This window comes from Dendropsophus ebraccatus, chromosome 5, assembly GCF_027789765.1.
Source record: "Dendropsophus ebraccatus isolate aDenEbr1 chromosome 5, aDenEbr1.pat, whole genome shotgun sequence".
Taxonomy (NCBI): Eukaryota; Metazoa; Chordata; class Amphibia; order Anura; family Hylidae; genus Dendropsophus; species Dendropsophus ebraccatus.
In genome coordinates this window covers 97764421-97778181 of record NC_091458.1, presented here as the reverse complement: position 1 = coordinate 97778181, position 13761 = coordinate 97764421, and the positions used below count along the sequence as shown (strand labels likewise).

General features: G+C 45.7%; 1 protein-coding gene across 1 annotated transcript; it reads right to left on the bottom strand.

The window, feature by feature from the left end:
- Nucleotides 1-1405: 1405 nt before the first annotated feature.
- Nucleotides 1406-12088, bottom strand: ING1 (inhibitor of growth family member 1). Its single transcript, XM_069970773.1, has 2 exons — nt 11534-12088; nt 1406-3020 (listed from the first exon to the last, which is right to left on the bottom strand). The coding sequence occupies exons 1-2, from the start codon at nt 11667-11669 to the stop codon at nt 2317-2319; spliced, it is 840 nt and encodes a 279-aa protein (XP_069826874.1). The 5' UTR covers nt 11670-12088; the 3' UTR covers nt 1406-2316.
- Between the last annotated feature and the right edge of the window lie 1673 nt (nt 12089-13761).

Genomic DNA, 13761 nt, shown 5'->3' with positions numbered 1-13761 from the left:
CTGTCAGTGTGAAGGAGGTCGCATCCACCCCCTGCCAGTATAATCCTCCCGATGTCTCCCCCGGCCCCCTCCATCCTGTGTATACAGTCCTTTTCAAAGATCTCTCACCCCATCCCCCGGTCTCGGCACCTCTTGCACTCAGCTGACAGGCTCTCTCTCTCTCTCTCTCTCTCTCTCTCTCTCTCGCTGTGTGTGAAGCAGGAGAGATTTCTTTCCTGCTCCGTACACAGTTCCTGGCAGCTGAGTTTTATCGGGGCAATTGACAGGCACTGTGTACGGAGCAGGAAAGAAATCTCTCCTGCTTCACACACAGCGAGAGAGAGAGAGAGAGAGAGAGAGAGCCTGTCAGCTGAGTGCAAGAGGTGCCGAGACCGGGGGATGGGGTGAGAGATCTTTGAAAAGGACTGTATACACAGGATGGAGGGGGCCGGGGGAGACATCGGTATGATTATACTGGCAGGCGGTGGAGGGTTTTAGTGATTATACAGGAGGTGGATGCGACCTCCTTCACACTGACAGGCCGCCCGGGAACAGGGTGTCATGTGACCTCCCGTGTGCAGGGAGGCCGTTTGTAAAGCTCTGCTAGCTTTCTAACTACATAAACACCAAGAGGCCGGCCGAGTCGGGGAAGTCCCCACACTTCCGGTTCGGTGACGTCACAGAAACACGTGACTTACATAAAAATAGAGAGAAAGAGACAAAATTTATTATAGAAACCAATGAGATATATTAATTATATTACAAGAGAAATCAGTAGAATTAATATCAAAATAACCTGGAATACCCCTTTAAGTAGTGTCTTCATTGTTGCTCAAACATTAAAAATTGTGCACATTTTATGAGCAGTTCTTTGCCACACCCTGACCTGGTGTAGAATGTACTCATGTTTATGTTTTTTTTGCAAGTGAGCAAATGTTTTCTTTGCACATAATGGATACATTTCACTCAAAAACCCTGCAATTAAAAAAGGCATACAGAAAAAAAAATGATTAGACTAAATGATAAATCCCCTCCCCCTTTTTTTTGCAGACTTATCCCATTTTTATTTGCTTTGAATTAGTCATGCCCCCTTCTTCCTAATGTAACATAACTATCTGTGTTATGTATACTTGGGAGCATATGAATGAACAGTCTTGGTTTTTAGCATGATGCCTCAGGTTTTCATCCCACTTTGTATTCCGCCTCCATTTCATAGAATGTTCTCTCTGATACCTTTTATGCCTGAGTGTTACAATGATTGGCTTGCTGGACTCAACCTCTTATTTTCAAGACTGTCATTTGCTTCAGTTACTATACATCTCACATGATGTAAGATGGTATGTTGCTGCTACTCAGATTGCTTTTCTTTTCATTTGCATGCTATTCTTGCATAAAAAACAACCATTCATAAAAAAAATATCTTTCCATAGATCTGTATTTATTTTAAGTATCACAGCTGTACAATCTTCATACATACAGAAGGAAATGCACATTGGCTATACAACGGCATTCGGCTGCATTTCCAATTATAATACATCAAGTGCAATGTCACTTAAAATGTACATTTATACAAATTAGGATTGCTTCACTAATACCTGTGACTGTATAAAGCTTGATCTGTGTGAATCATTACTAAACCACTGTTTGGTTGAATAAAAAACATAGTTAATCACTTTAAAATGGCAATTTCTGGTTCCTGTACCAGAATAAAGTATAAAATATTTGCCATGTAAAATGCAGTTTTGCATCTTTTTAAAAATAAGCTACTTGTCTTAAATTCTGTTTGTTGGAATAACAATGCAGCCGTAGAACATGGGCCCTTTCTAATATCTCTGCTGCAAACACAAGGGGGTACAGAAGTAACTTACAAAGCAGTGGCTGTAGACAAAAGTCAAAGGCTTTAGGGATATACGCTGTTATTATAAAATAAGCTGGCATAGCTGGATGCCATAAGGTAGTGGTCAAAACATAACCGAAAACAAGACAATGGACTGTGAAAAGACTAGTGGATGGACACAGTGCTTTTAAGAGTTTTAGAAGTGCATTAGACATCCACCTAAACTGATATGTTCTCCGACCTTCCCCAGTCTACTCCAGAAAGGGCCGGAGACAAGAAACATGAGAAGACATGCATGGCATGAACAATAAATCTGCTCACTAGGTAGGTTCTAAGACATAAGGATGGGATAAAGAGATGTTATTGCTGTCACTCTAACAGGAATATCCCTAAACTTGGGTGCAAAAAAAAAAAAAAGTATGCCACAATCATCACCTTTAAAAGGTGTGTCTGGGCAATAAATACAATGCTTTATTCTTCCCTCAGGATCTACTAGTAAACTACCTGTTGTATGCCCTCTCTTTTTTAGACTTCTCAAGTGCTTTACCCATGGTTTTTTCATTTTCTCCTCTACATTCGGGGCAGTACCATTTTCCTTTTGGTTTATGGTTGAGTCCAACACATGAAAAGTGAAACCATTCTATGGGGCATTCTTCATTATCGCAACCAATCATTTCACCATATGAAACTTGGTTACACAAGCAATAGGTTGGCTCATTGGGATCAATAGGAAGATCTGCAGGGGATGCTTCTCTTTCAGCTTTAGCTTTCGATCGCTTTTTCTTCTTTGATGTTTTTGGCTTCTTTTCTTTGGGTGTTCCTGATGTAAGGTCATCATGGTCATGATTAATGGTGGCATTTTCCCGATTCTCATTGTTCCTCTGCCTCCTTGATCTCTTATTGCTGGTTTTCTCAGTCTGAGAAAGAGCCTCATTTTTAGACTTATCTTGGGTGTTCTTACTGCTATTACTTGTACTGTCATTAAGATCCTGACATGTTTCAAACAGTTCCACATGACTGTCCACTTGTCGTGTCCGGTTTTCAACTAGTTCCACCATCTGGCTGACTATCTGTATCTTGTCATCTCCCAACTCTTGGCTACGTATAAGAGCTCTCTGGATAAACTGCAGAAGGCGCCGCTTCTGTATTGCATCAGATTCACGTCGGAATTTTTCATAGTAGTCGTCCAACTCTTTCAGTATCTCTGCAATGAAAAAAGTCAGAGTTATCAGAAGGTTTCCAGAAAATAAAAGAATTTTGGACATAAATCAATGAAGTGGGGAGAATTAGACATTATCACTCCTAGGCTTCTATTTGCATTCACTTTATGAGTTTGGCAGAAAACTCCTTGGCCTTTATGCCCTGGTGCACAGGTCCCAAATCTGTGACCCTCCAGTTGTGGCAAAACTACAAGTTCCATCATGCCTGGACAGTCAGAGTATAATGTGAACAGCCCCAAAGCCCATTTTTTTTTTTTACAAATGTGGTATTTGGCTATATGCAGGCAGTGCCAACATATTGTATTATTAGTACATTATTATTGTACTAGTGTTTTTGGCTACAAATGTAGGTAGCTGTTCCTGTATTTGATTTATTCCATACACACACTGCATGTAAAATACTGTTTCACATCTTACTTAAATAGCAGCATAGGCAGTGCACAAGTAAATTCAATATAGGTTAGGGTTATGAAGAGTTATAAAGAGTTATTGTGTTCTGTACTTATATTACAACTAGAGATGAGCAAACCTCGAGCATGCTAGAGTCCATCCGAACCCGAACTTTCGGCATTTGATTAGCGGTGGCTGCTGAAGTTGGATAAAGCCCTAAGGCTATGTGGAAAACATGGATATAGTCATTGGCTGTATCCATGTTTTCCAGACAACCTTAGAGCTTTATACAAGTTCAGCAGCCTCCACTAATCAAATGCCAAACGTTCGGGTTCGGATGGACGCGAACACGAACCCGGTTAGCTCATCTCTAATTACAACATATGACCAGGGGGCATTTGGTCCATTTCGATCTTTACCTATGCTAATATGTCCGTATAGCGCAAGGGGCATTGAGGATGAAGGTACGTTTCTTACCTTCATCCTTGGCGCTAGTCCTGTGTATTTTAATATGCTAATGAGTGGTTTAATGCACTGTGGGCAGGACTACCACCCTCCATCCACAGTTTGGAGTCCCATGCCCTAGAACAGGGGTGTCAAACTCAGGCCCTCCAGCTGTGTAACAGCTGAAGGGCCTAAGTTTGACACGTCTGCCCAAGAAGAACACAAGGCTCACAAGGCTATGTTCACAATACGTAAGTGCCGCGGAAACGTAGTGTGAACATAGCCTTATGAAAAAAAAAAATGCTGTGGCTTGTGTTACTGCAGGCAGAGGGAATCCCGGCCGGAGTGTATACACTTGGTATACACTCCGGCCGGGATCCCATGCGGCGCCGTAGAAAACTGACAGTCGCACAAAACCCCGTCAGTTCACACAATAGAGCGAGCGGCTCCAGCCGCTTGCTCTTTTGTGTGCTGTGGGGAGTTCTGAAGTGGGCACGCACAAATTGTTTTTTTTTTTATTTCACCACACATTTTTTTCTGGTTTTGCAGTGTACTTTATGGAAAAATTCAGGCCGTCATTGCAAAGTACAATTAGTGGCGCAAAAAATAAGGGCTCATGTGGGTGCTATGGCCTTTTAAGCACAAGGAGGAAAAACGAAAATGCAAAAATTTAAATTGGCCGGGTTCTCTCAGGGTGCGTTTACACAGACAGATTTTGGAAGCCAAATTCAGGAATGGATTTGAGAAGAGAAATCTGTCTTTCCTTTATGACCCATTCCGTTTATAGTCTGGTCCTGGCTTTGGCTTCAAAAATCTGTCAGATAATTCTCTGTGTAAACGCACCATTAGGGTTAAAGTACTCATAGTTACATAGCTGTTAAGGTTAAATGACATCAACCTAAGTTAAACTTTTAACCCTACAGTGTTGATGCAGAAGACAACAAGCCCTTGTGAGGCAGATGCCAATTGCCCCATACTAGGAGAAAATCCTTCCCCAATTTTAATATGGCAGCCAAAATAAATGCCTTGATTAATTTGGTAACCAAAGCTTGTATTCTATTAAGAAAGGCATTCAAGCAAAGCCCCATGGTCTCACTGTTCTTACAGTAAAAAACAAAACCCAGTCTGTGATGATAGTAAACCTTCTTCCCTCTTTACACAGACAATGCCTCTTGTCATAGTTAAAACACACACAATTTACTCATCCTTTAAAGGAAACCAATCAGCCCACTTGGGCTGATTTAATTCCCTGGAGCACTGTATAAAGCTCCTGTGCAGCTCGCAGCACGTACCATCCCTGGCTGCAGCAGAAGCTTTATACCGGAGAAAATGAAGTTTTAATCCTCCAATGCACAACAGGTAGTAATCTGGTCGGCACCCCGCCCATGTTTAGTCACTGCTCTCTGCCTGTCAGTGCGTTTGGAGGGGGATGAGTGACAGGTAGAGAGGCCCATTATGCACCTGCGGATTAAGGCCCTATTCCACCAACAGATCTGACGACAGATTATCTGCCAAAGATTTGAAGCCAAACCCAGGAGTGGATTTGAAAAGAGGAGAAATCCAGTCTTTCCTTTATGACCTGTTCTCTGATTATAGTCTGTTCCTGGGTTTGGCTTCATATCTTTGGCAGATTATCTGTCGTCAGATCTGTTGGTGGAATAGGGCCTTAAAACTTTATTTTCTCGGGTATAAAGCCCGTCAGCGCTCGTTTGCTCCTCACTTCTTGGGAGAGTACAGGGGGGGGCAGCAGGGAGGCTGCCCGGGTGATCGCTAGATCGTCCAGGCAGTCCACAGCAGATAGTGGTCTGCTTCCGCTGCTCCTGTTCCGTGGAGCGAAGGCAGCAGATTGTTGCTGTCTTTTGTCTTTAAACATGTTGAAAGACAAATGACTATGATAGCAGCAATCAGCCGACATCTTTCATGTCAGCTGATAATTGTCTCCCCAAAAAGCATATGCACAAAGAGGTAGCACATCACAAAAAAAAACTTTATTATAACATTATAGAAAATATTATGACAAAAAACTATTATATATTATTATTATATTATATTATTATTATACTATTATAATAGCATTTCCCACTACATTACTATTAATTACATGTGACAATATGTGGGGGATTACTTGGCTATTTTGTGTATTTGCTTAATTATAATAATTATGGTATTTTAGGGTTTGGCACTGTACATCTTTTATTTATCATATAAATTATAATAATTTTTTATTTGTCAATTTTTTCACCTTTTCATTTTTTTTCCTTTTAGAGGAATTAGTTATTTTATTGCAGCTTGATTCATATGTTTATATATATTTGTTTATTACACTATTATTCTTTATAATATGGGGATTTCTTTTCATCTGTGATATTTTATATGATCTGCGTTAGTGAGAACCTATGTTGATATATGCGCAGGCGCAATTATCCTATATAAGCGCAGAGCCTTTTGTATACAGCTATGTTCGCCATATTATCGTAGATTTCACAGTCTGTCCACATTTCCATTTTGTATTGTATCTACTGCGCAGGCGCAGTCTTCTGCGCACATTTCCATTTGGTGCTGTGTCTACTGCGCAGGCGCAGCCTTTTCAAGATGGCGTTTACTGTTCCCACATCTATTGCGCAGGCGCAATTTCTCCAAGATGGCGTCCGCTATTGTCGGACACCTCAGTCTCTGTATCTACTGCGCAGGCGCCACTCCTTCAAGATTATCACTTCAAGATTATCCGTTATCACTAGACGCCACTATTCTCTGTATATGGCATTATGTCTTGCTTCCCGGCGCGGAACCTTGCTCATAGTTGTGGTCGCCATGTTTTTGTAGTCCATGTAATATCGCCTCCTGTGTTTGTCATGTTGTATGTTCTGCGCACGCGCAAACATTCCAAGATGGCGACCGTTATCGCTGAACGCTGGATTCTCCTGCACATGCTCTCATTAAGGTTGGGAATTATCTCCACATGTTTTACATGTATATATAGTGTGCACCTTACCCCATTACCCACAACCCTGAGGAAGCCGCTCGGCGGCGGAACGCATGGGGTGACTCTTGCCCATCTGACCCACTCTTTATATTATAGGACCACATATGGTGATCGCTTTGACTTCTCTGTCCAATACCTATACCACAGTGGGTGTGATGTGATGTTATTTGTTACAGGGACTCTACTTGGACAACTTTGTTACACCTTAATATTATTCATATGGTCCGGGGTCAGTGTGGTTTTATAGATCTGGCTGGTACGCCGGCAGATCTTATGTTGACATTTTAAGTGTTTTTAATGTAGGGTAGTGTTTGGGGTTTGTCTCCCTTATTGCTTTACTCCTGCATAGTTTTTTGTCATAATATTTTCTATAATGTTATAATAAAGTTTTTTTTTGTGATGTGCTACCTCTTTGTGCATATGCTTTTTTCTTTTTGGGGAGTTATGTGTTATTTATATGCATTGGTTTAGCACTCCCTATTTATAGCGGTGCCCACTATTTTTATATATAAGCTGATAGTTGTCTTCTATTATACGAGACGATTATAAGCCGTAACGGCCGATAATCGTTCCGTGTAATAGGGCCTTTAAAGTGACTGTACCACCAGGCCCAGGCTGAAGCACTGGAGGCGGGCCGACCCACCCTTAGTGGGAAGAAACTCCAGCACCTCCATGACGTGACTGCATTAGAATCAATGGAACCCTATCATGGAGGGGCTGGGGTTTCCTCCCACTAAGGGTGGGTCGGCCTGCCTCCAGTGCTTCAGCCTGGGCCTGGTGGTACAGTCAATTTAAGCTTCTGCTGCAGCCGTAGGTGGTATGTGCCACGGGCTGCACAGGAGCTTTATACTGTGCTCCTACGCTCCCTTTAATCCACCACTCTTCCAGTGCTCTAAGCCACACCTGTTCCTGTGATGTAATTTACAATCACCTCAGTAACCTCTACATGCGTAGGTCATGTGAGGCCACCGATTGGCTGCATTATCAGATGAACAATGTATGGTTACTGACCACCACCATGTATAAATATATGGGGCACATTTATCAAAGTTTGCCCCCAGTTCAAACTTGAAAAAGTGCAAATTGCAGCAAGAACTGTGTTGTAATTTTTATTTGCTTGGAATAGGGCAAAACAGGCTAAAAATCTGGGGTAGATTTTTTTTTGCCTGCCTCTGCTATGCTGTAGTTGGCAAAAAATGTTGGCAAATTAGCAGTGCAGAAAAAAAGTGCACATTGATAAATGTGCCCCATAGTGTTTATACTGTAGATTTTATTTGAATATGTATACTATAGCTTTATAAATGGCGGCATCCTGACCAGGCGCACCCCCCTGTTGGTGTCACTATGCAAAAGACCGTTTTTTCAGCATTGAACCAATGTGAACTTAGATCAACTACTTATTTTTACAAATGTTTGTGTCAGTTTGTATCCATTAATTTTTTTTTTTTATAGGTGTTGCAAGTTTTATTAGATCTCAAGGAGGCCTTCCAAAAGCACAGCCAAACATGATCAGATACTAAGGCCTTATTCACACATTCAGTGATTTTCAAAGTCTGTGGATGAAGTCCGCTAGCTACCTCCGTGATCCATAAAAAACCCATCTGTGATTGCATCCGTGTCCATGTTTTTCACTGATTTGTTTAACCCTTAGAGGACCGGGCCAATTTAATTTTTCATTTTCGGGGGATAGTGGCAGGGGATCTCCGCCACTAGACACCAGGGAACGGCTGCATCTGTCATCTTTGATAGCTGCATCCGATTATCTGATTAGCGGGCACGGCGATTGGACCATGCCCGCTAATAGCCACGGTCACGGGCTACATGCGGCCCCGCTCTGAACATCTGTGGGTGGCCCTGGACGTACGGGTACGTCCAGGGTTGCCTAAGGGTTAGCTTTTTAAATTACACAGATTACATCACATCCATGATAAAAAAAACACAGATCTCATAGACTTCTATGGGGAAATCTGTGTTGTGATCTCGTCCAAGTTATGACTTGCCCTATTTTTTCATGCAACGGATCGGGGATCCGTGAAAAAAACTATATGTTTAAATAGCCCAATAGAAAGCAATGGGTTATAAAACAGTCTGTGACAACTTTACGGAGTGTGTGAATAAGGCCTAATGCAGCAACAAGTCCTATTAAAGTAAATCTGCAACCTGTGATTATACCCCATACCCTAGAACAGCATATAAAAAGAGGTTGTTGTGAAGTAGTTTCCGCTAATAGACTAGACAGAGCTGCATGGGAATCACATGTTGCATTGGGGGGGGGGGGGGGGGGGGGGTGTGTGTGTGTGTGTGTGACTGTGTGTGTGAGTGTGTGTGTGTGTGACACTGTGTGTGTGAGTGTGTGTGTGTGACACTGTGTGTGTGAGTGTGTGTGTGTGACACTGTGTGTGTGAGTGTGTGTGTGTGACACTGTGTGTGTGAGTGTGTGTGTGTGACACTGTGTGTGTGTGTGTGTGACACTGTGTGTGTGTGTGACACTGTGTGTGTGTGTGTGTGTGTGTGTGTGTGACACTGTGTGTGTGTGTGACACTGTGTGTGTGTGTGTGTGTGTGTGTGTGTGACACTGTGTGTGTGTGTGTGTGTGTGTGTGTGACACTGTGTGTGTGTGTGTGTGTGTGTGTGATACTGTGTGTGTGTGACACTGTGTGTGTGTGTGTGTGTGTGTGATACTGTGTGTGTGAGTGTGTGTGTGTGTGTGTGACACTGTGTGTGAGTGTGTGTGTGTGACACTGTGTGTGTGAGTGTGTGTGTGTGACACTGTGTGTGTGAGTGTGTGTGTGTGACACTGTGTGTGTGAGTGTGTGTGTGTGACACTGTGTGTGTGAGTGTGTGTGTGTGACACTGTGTGTGTGAGTGTGTGTGTGTGACACTGTGTGTGAGTGTGTGTGTGTGTGTGTGTGTGACACTGTGTGTGTGAGTGTGTGTGTGTGTGTGTGACACTGTGTGTGTGAGTGTGTGTGTGTGACACTGTGTGTGTGAGTGTGTGTGTGTGACACTGTGTGTGTGAGTGTGTGTGTGTGTGTGACACTGTGTGTGTGAGTGTGTGTGTGTGTGTGACACTGTGTGTAGCAGATATCAAACAGTGATAATTATCTATTATTTTTTTTATAAATCTGGTAAAATGTTATAAAATGTCTAAAGAGCTAAACAGTGATGAGAGTACTAGGAGTATAGAGGACACGTGACCTCTCCCCATCTATAAAAGTACCAGCTGGTGCGGGCTAAGCTCCATCACCAGGTCCTACGTCCGCCAGGCAGTGGTTGCTATGTGGCGCCCCCCCTAGCCATGGTGTAGTGCCTGCAGAGACACGTCTGTGTACTGTGTAAAGAACGCCTTCCGACCCTGTATAAACACCGCTCGGACTCCCACACATAACAATAGCCATTGTGGTAGGAAATCCCTCATCATGCCCACAGAAAACATGGCCGCCGCATACGTATATACTTTCCTGTATTTTCTGCCCATATCAGTACTGTAGGGAAGCAGACTTTACAGCCAGCCCCTCAAGACTATCAGCCAATGAGAACAGATGGGCGGGCAGAGACATTCAAATGAATGTAAAGAAGTCTACTAAATTGCTAAAAGTGGGCGGAGCATACTGGCAGCGAATGAGAACACAGCCAGCACCCGGGACGTTCTAATGTAAAAAGCAACGACCAATGAGGTCAGAGAGGCGGCGCCAACAGATGACGTATACAAGCCCCCAGTATATAAGCAGCAGTGTGTTCTCTAGCCAGGTTAAAGCGCGGCTGGCGTTGACGTTCAGCTTGCGCCCTGTAATATGTTTACCAGTGTGTGGTAACCTGTATGTGCTCGCCCCTGTCCTCTACACACACAGTCACAGTACAAGCACGTACACCACCACACCGACTGCCGGAAAAACGCTGTCCGCCGCCACTTTGCCCACACTATGTATTCATACCGGTTCTCGGTAGCGTCAGCACAATAAGTTACCGTTCACATTCGGCATGTTAATAGCAGATGAGAGGGCAGCAGGAGACACCCCGAATGTGACGCATTAACACTAACAACGGCTGTCTACAGGGAACCGGGTGACCCGCTGCCGGTGTCTCCTCCTCCGGTCCACGGTGCGGGGGAGGAGGGGGCTGCATGCGGCGCACTGCGGCCCCTAGCCCTCAGCCATGGCTGTGTAGAGCCCGCGGAGTTACACTGTCACACTTTCCTCCATCACAGGCACAATAACAAGTAGTTAGGAGGCGGCTGCTGCTGCTGCCGGGGTAACAATGGTGCGTGTCCGTGTGTGACAATGCAGAGCCGTCCAGCTGTGTGAGCACAAGTGCAGCACAGCAAGGGGATTAGTCCATGGAGCAGCCCGGAGCAGGCAGGTAATAAACACAATGAAGCAGAGGAGACCCTGCCCACCAGCACTACTGCACAGGCTGCGAGCACTTACTACTACAGCCATCCTGATGACTGTACATTCCTCAGTGCTGCTGCCAGCCTGTCTATTGTGCGGCGGCGGCGGGGAGGGTGACGGGCTCACCCGGGAGATGGGGGGCTTTTGTTCCGCCCTATACCAGGGGTCCCCAGGCAGGAGCACAATGCAGCCCGGCCGGGCAGCATGCATACGGAGCGGGCACCACATAGCAGACGGAACAGCAGCAGCAGCAGCAGCAAAAGTTGCCGGCAGCACGCGCAGCCCTTACCTTGGTATTTGGCGTCTATCTCTCTCATCAGGGAGACGTTTCTTTGCAGGTCAAAAGGCAGAGACTCGATGGAGTCCAAGTAATCCTCCACATAGGTGACCATGTGAGTCTGCTCGCCGTTGGTCGGGTTTAGCATGTTGTGCCTCTCCGGTCTCCAGCACAAGCCAGGCACCAGGCTCCTGCCAGCTCCAGGATCTGTCCTCTGAGGGCACTTGCCAAGACCACAACCTCCTCCTCCTCTCCACAGATAATAAATACAGGCAGCCTCCAACTAGTAGTGCAGGGATGGGGGGCAGCGAGACACGGAAACAAAGGCGACCCCCTGAAGAAGCTGCACAGCCTCCGTGCCTGGCATCAAGCCCCGGGCGGCGGAAAACACGGGCTCGGGCGGCGGGGAGAAAACTCCGCCAGGCTCAGCAGCTGATTGAATGGCTGTCTTTCTGGACAACTCGGGAACAAGACAGTGGAAGGAGGTTGTGGGGTGTGTGTGTGTGTGTAAGGGGGTGGGGAAAGAGGTGGGCGCTGCGAGGGGAGAATGCAGCAGGCAGGAAGAAGATGAAGTGTTGTGAGGGGAGGAAAGTGACAATGGTGGCCCGGCGGCCGGGCACCACTCCTCAGGGACGCCCCGGGCAGCACCTTACGTCCGCTCTCTACCAGCTGCACTTACAAGACACTTGGGAAACATTCCTCCTCTGCCTCTTAAGGACTGGAGCATGCGCAGTGTCACCCAGAAGCTATCACCTTGTTAGCCTGACTAGTGTATGTAGAGCGCCTGCTGCTATACTCTGCCAGGACTGTATTAGTAGGGACGCACATAAAGTTACATAGCCAGTCAGTGCTTATCGTGCACTCCTCCTGCCCGTGAACGCGGACATGACATTCTGACAGCGCAGCTCTTGTCACTAGAAAACTATCAATCCCAGAAGCCACCTGTCACGGGGAGCCCGCCAATGGCTGCCGCCTCTCGCCATTTATGGGCGGGGCCTGAAGCGCGCCGTACAAATCTTTCATCCTAGTAGTCACTAGGTAACGCGCAACGCGCGCCCGCATTGGGCGGAGCCAGCTAGGGATAGCGGAAGTTGCTATAGTAAGGTGGGCGGGAAGTTGCTAAGCTGGGAGGGGATTGGCAGGTCTCAGTGTAGCCATGACAACAACGCCAACAGCCCGACCCTCGACCCGCCCACCTACTGCCAGAGAGATAAATAAATGCAACCTTCTCCATCTCCCGCTGCAGTGATGTTTCCGATGAGGAGACTGGCAGAGACCTAGTAAAGCGCTCACACCTAAAGAGCAGCAATCTGTATGGCGCTATTCAGTCAGCAAGTGCCTGTGCACATAGAGTAGCAGTGGCGGCGCGGCTCTCACAGGGTTACAGTGGGGAGGAGGGAGGAGAGAATGCAGCAAGCACGAAAATAAAGTGTTGTTCTGGCACCGAGGCTGGTTCAGGCTGAAGAGGAGCCGGCTGATCGCAGCCATGGCAGGCACAAGGCTAGACAAGGGGCTGGGTGACTACTTGGAGGCTACTGCTGGATGAGGGCAGGCATGGGGTCAGCGGAGGACGGAAGGGGAACCCAATAAACGTATTTGCTTTGATGGACATGGAGGGACTCAGGCATCTGCTGGTGAAAACAAGCAGGTCATGTGTCTGTAACAGTGTATTCTTCAGGACAACTGGCGGATGGGGCTCACATACAGGCTGCTGCCAGTAGTAATCTCAGCCTCTGCCCATGGTGTTTGCTGCTTCTACATTCATGGTGCAAGCATGGGACTGCCATTGGGTTCTGCAGATTCATGTGTGTGACCAGCTGCATGTGAGGGATCAGCAATGGTAGACATGTGATAGAGTTCTCCCATCATGATCCATTAGCTGGTCACACTATGTACTGCAAATAATAAGTAGTTGACCCTGTGCCTGAACATTGATCCATCAGACTAATCTAACTGGTTCTCGCCCATAACCTGGTGTGTGTGGTACAGGCAGTCAATGGCTGAAAACGTTATATTGATTAAACATATTAAGTAGACATGAGCGAACCTCGAGCATGTTTGAGTCGATCCGAACGTTCGGCATTTGATTAGCGGTGGCTGCTGAACTTGGATAAAGCCCTAAGGCTATGTGGAAAACATGGATATAGTCATTGGCTGTATCCATGTTTTCCAGACAACCTTAGAGCTTTATCCAAGTTCAGCAGCCACCGCTAATCAAATGCCGATCGTTCAGGTTCGGA

Coding starts and splice junctions, on each gene's coding strand:
- ING1 (XM_069970773.1), bottom strand. CDS start 11,669: ATGCTAAACCCGACCAACGGCGAGCAGACTCACATGGTCACCTATGTG. Junction 3,021..11,533: donor GATAGACGCCAAATACCAAG/GTAAGGGCTGCG, acceptor TTTTCATTGCAG/AGATACTGAAAGAGTTGGAC.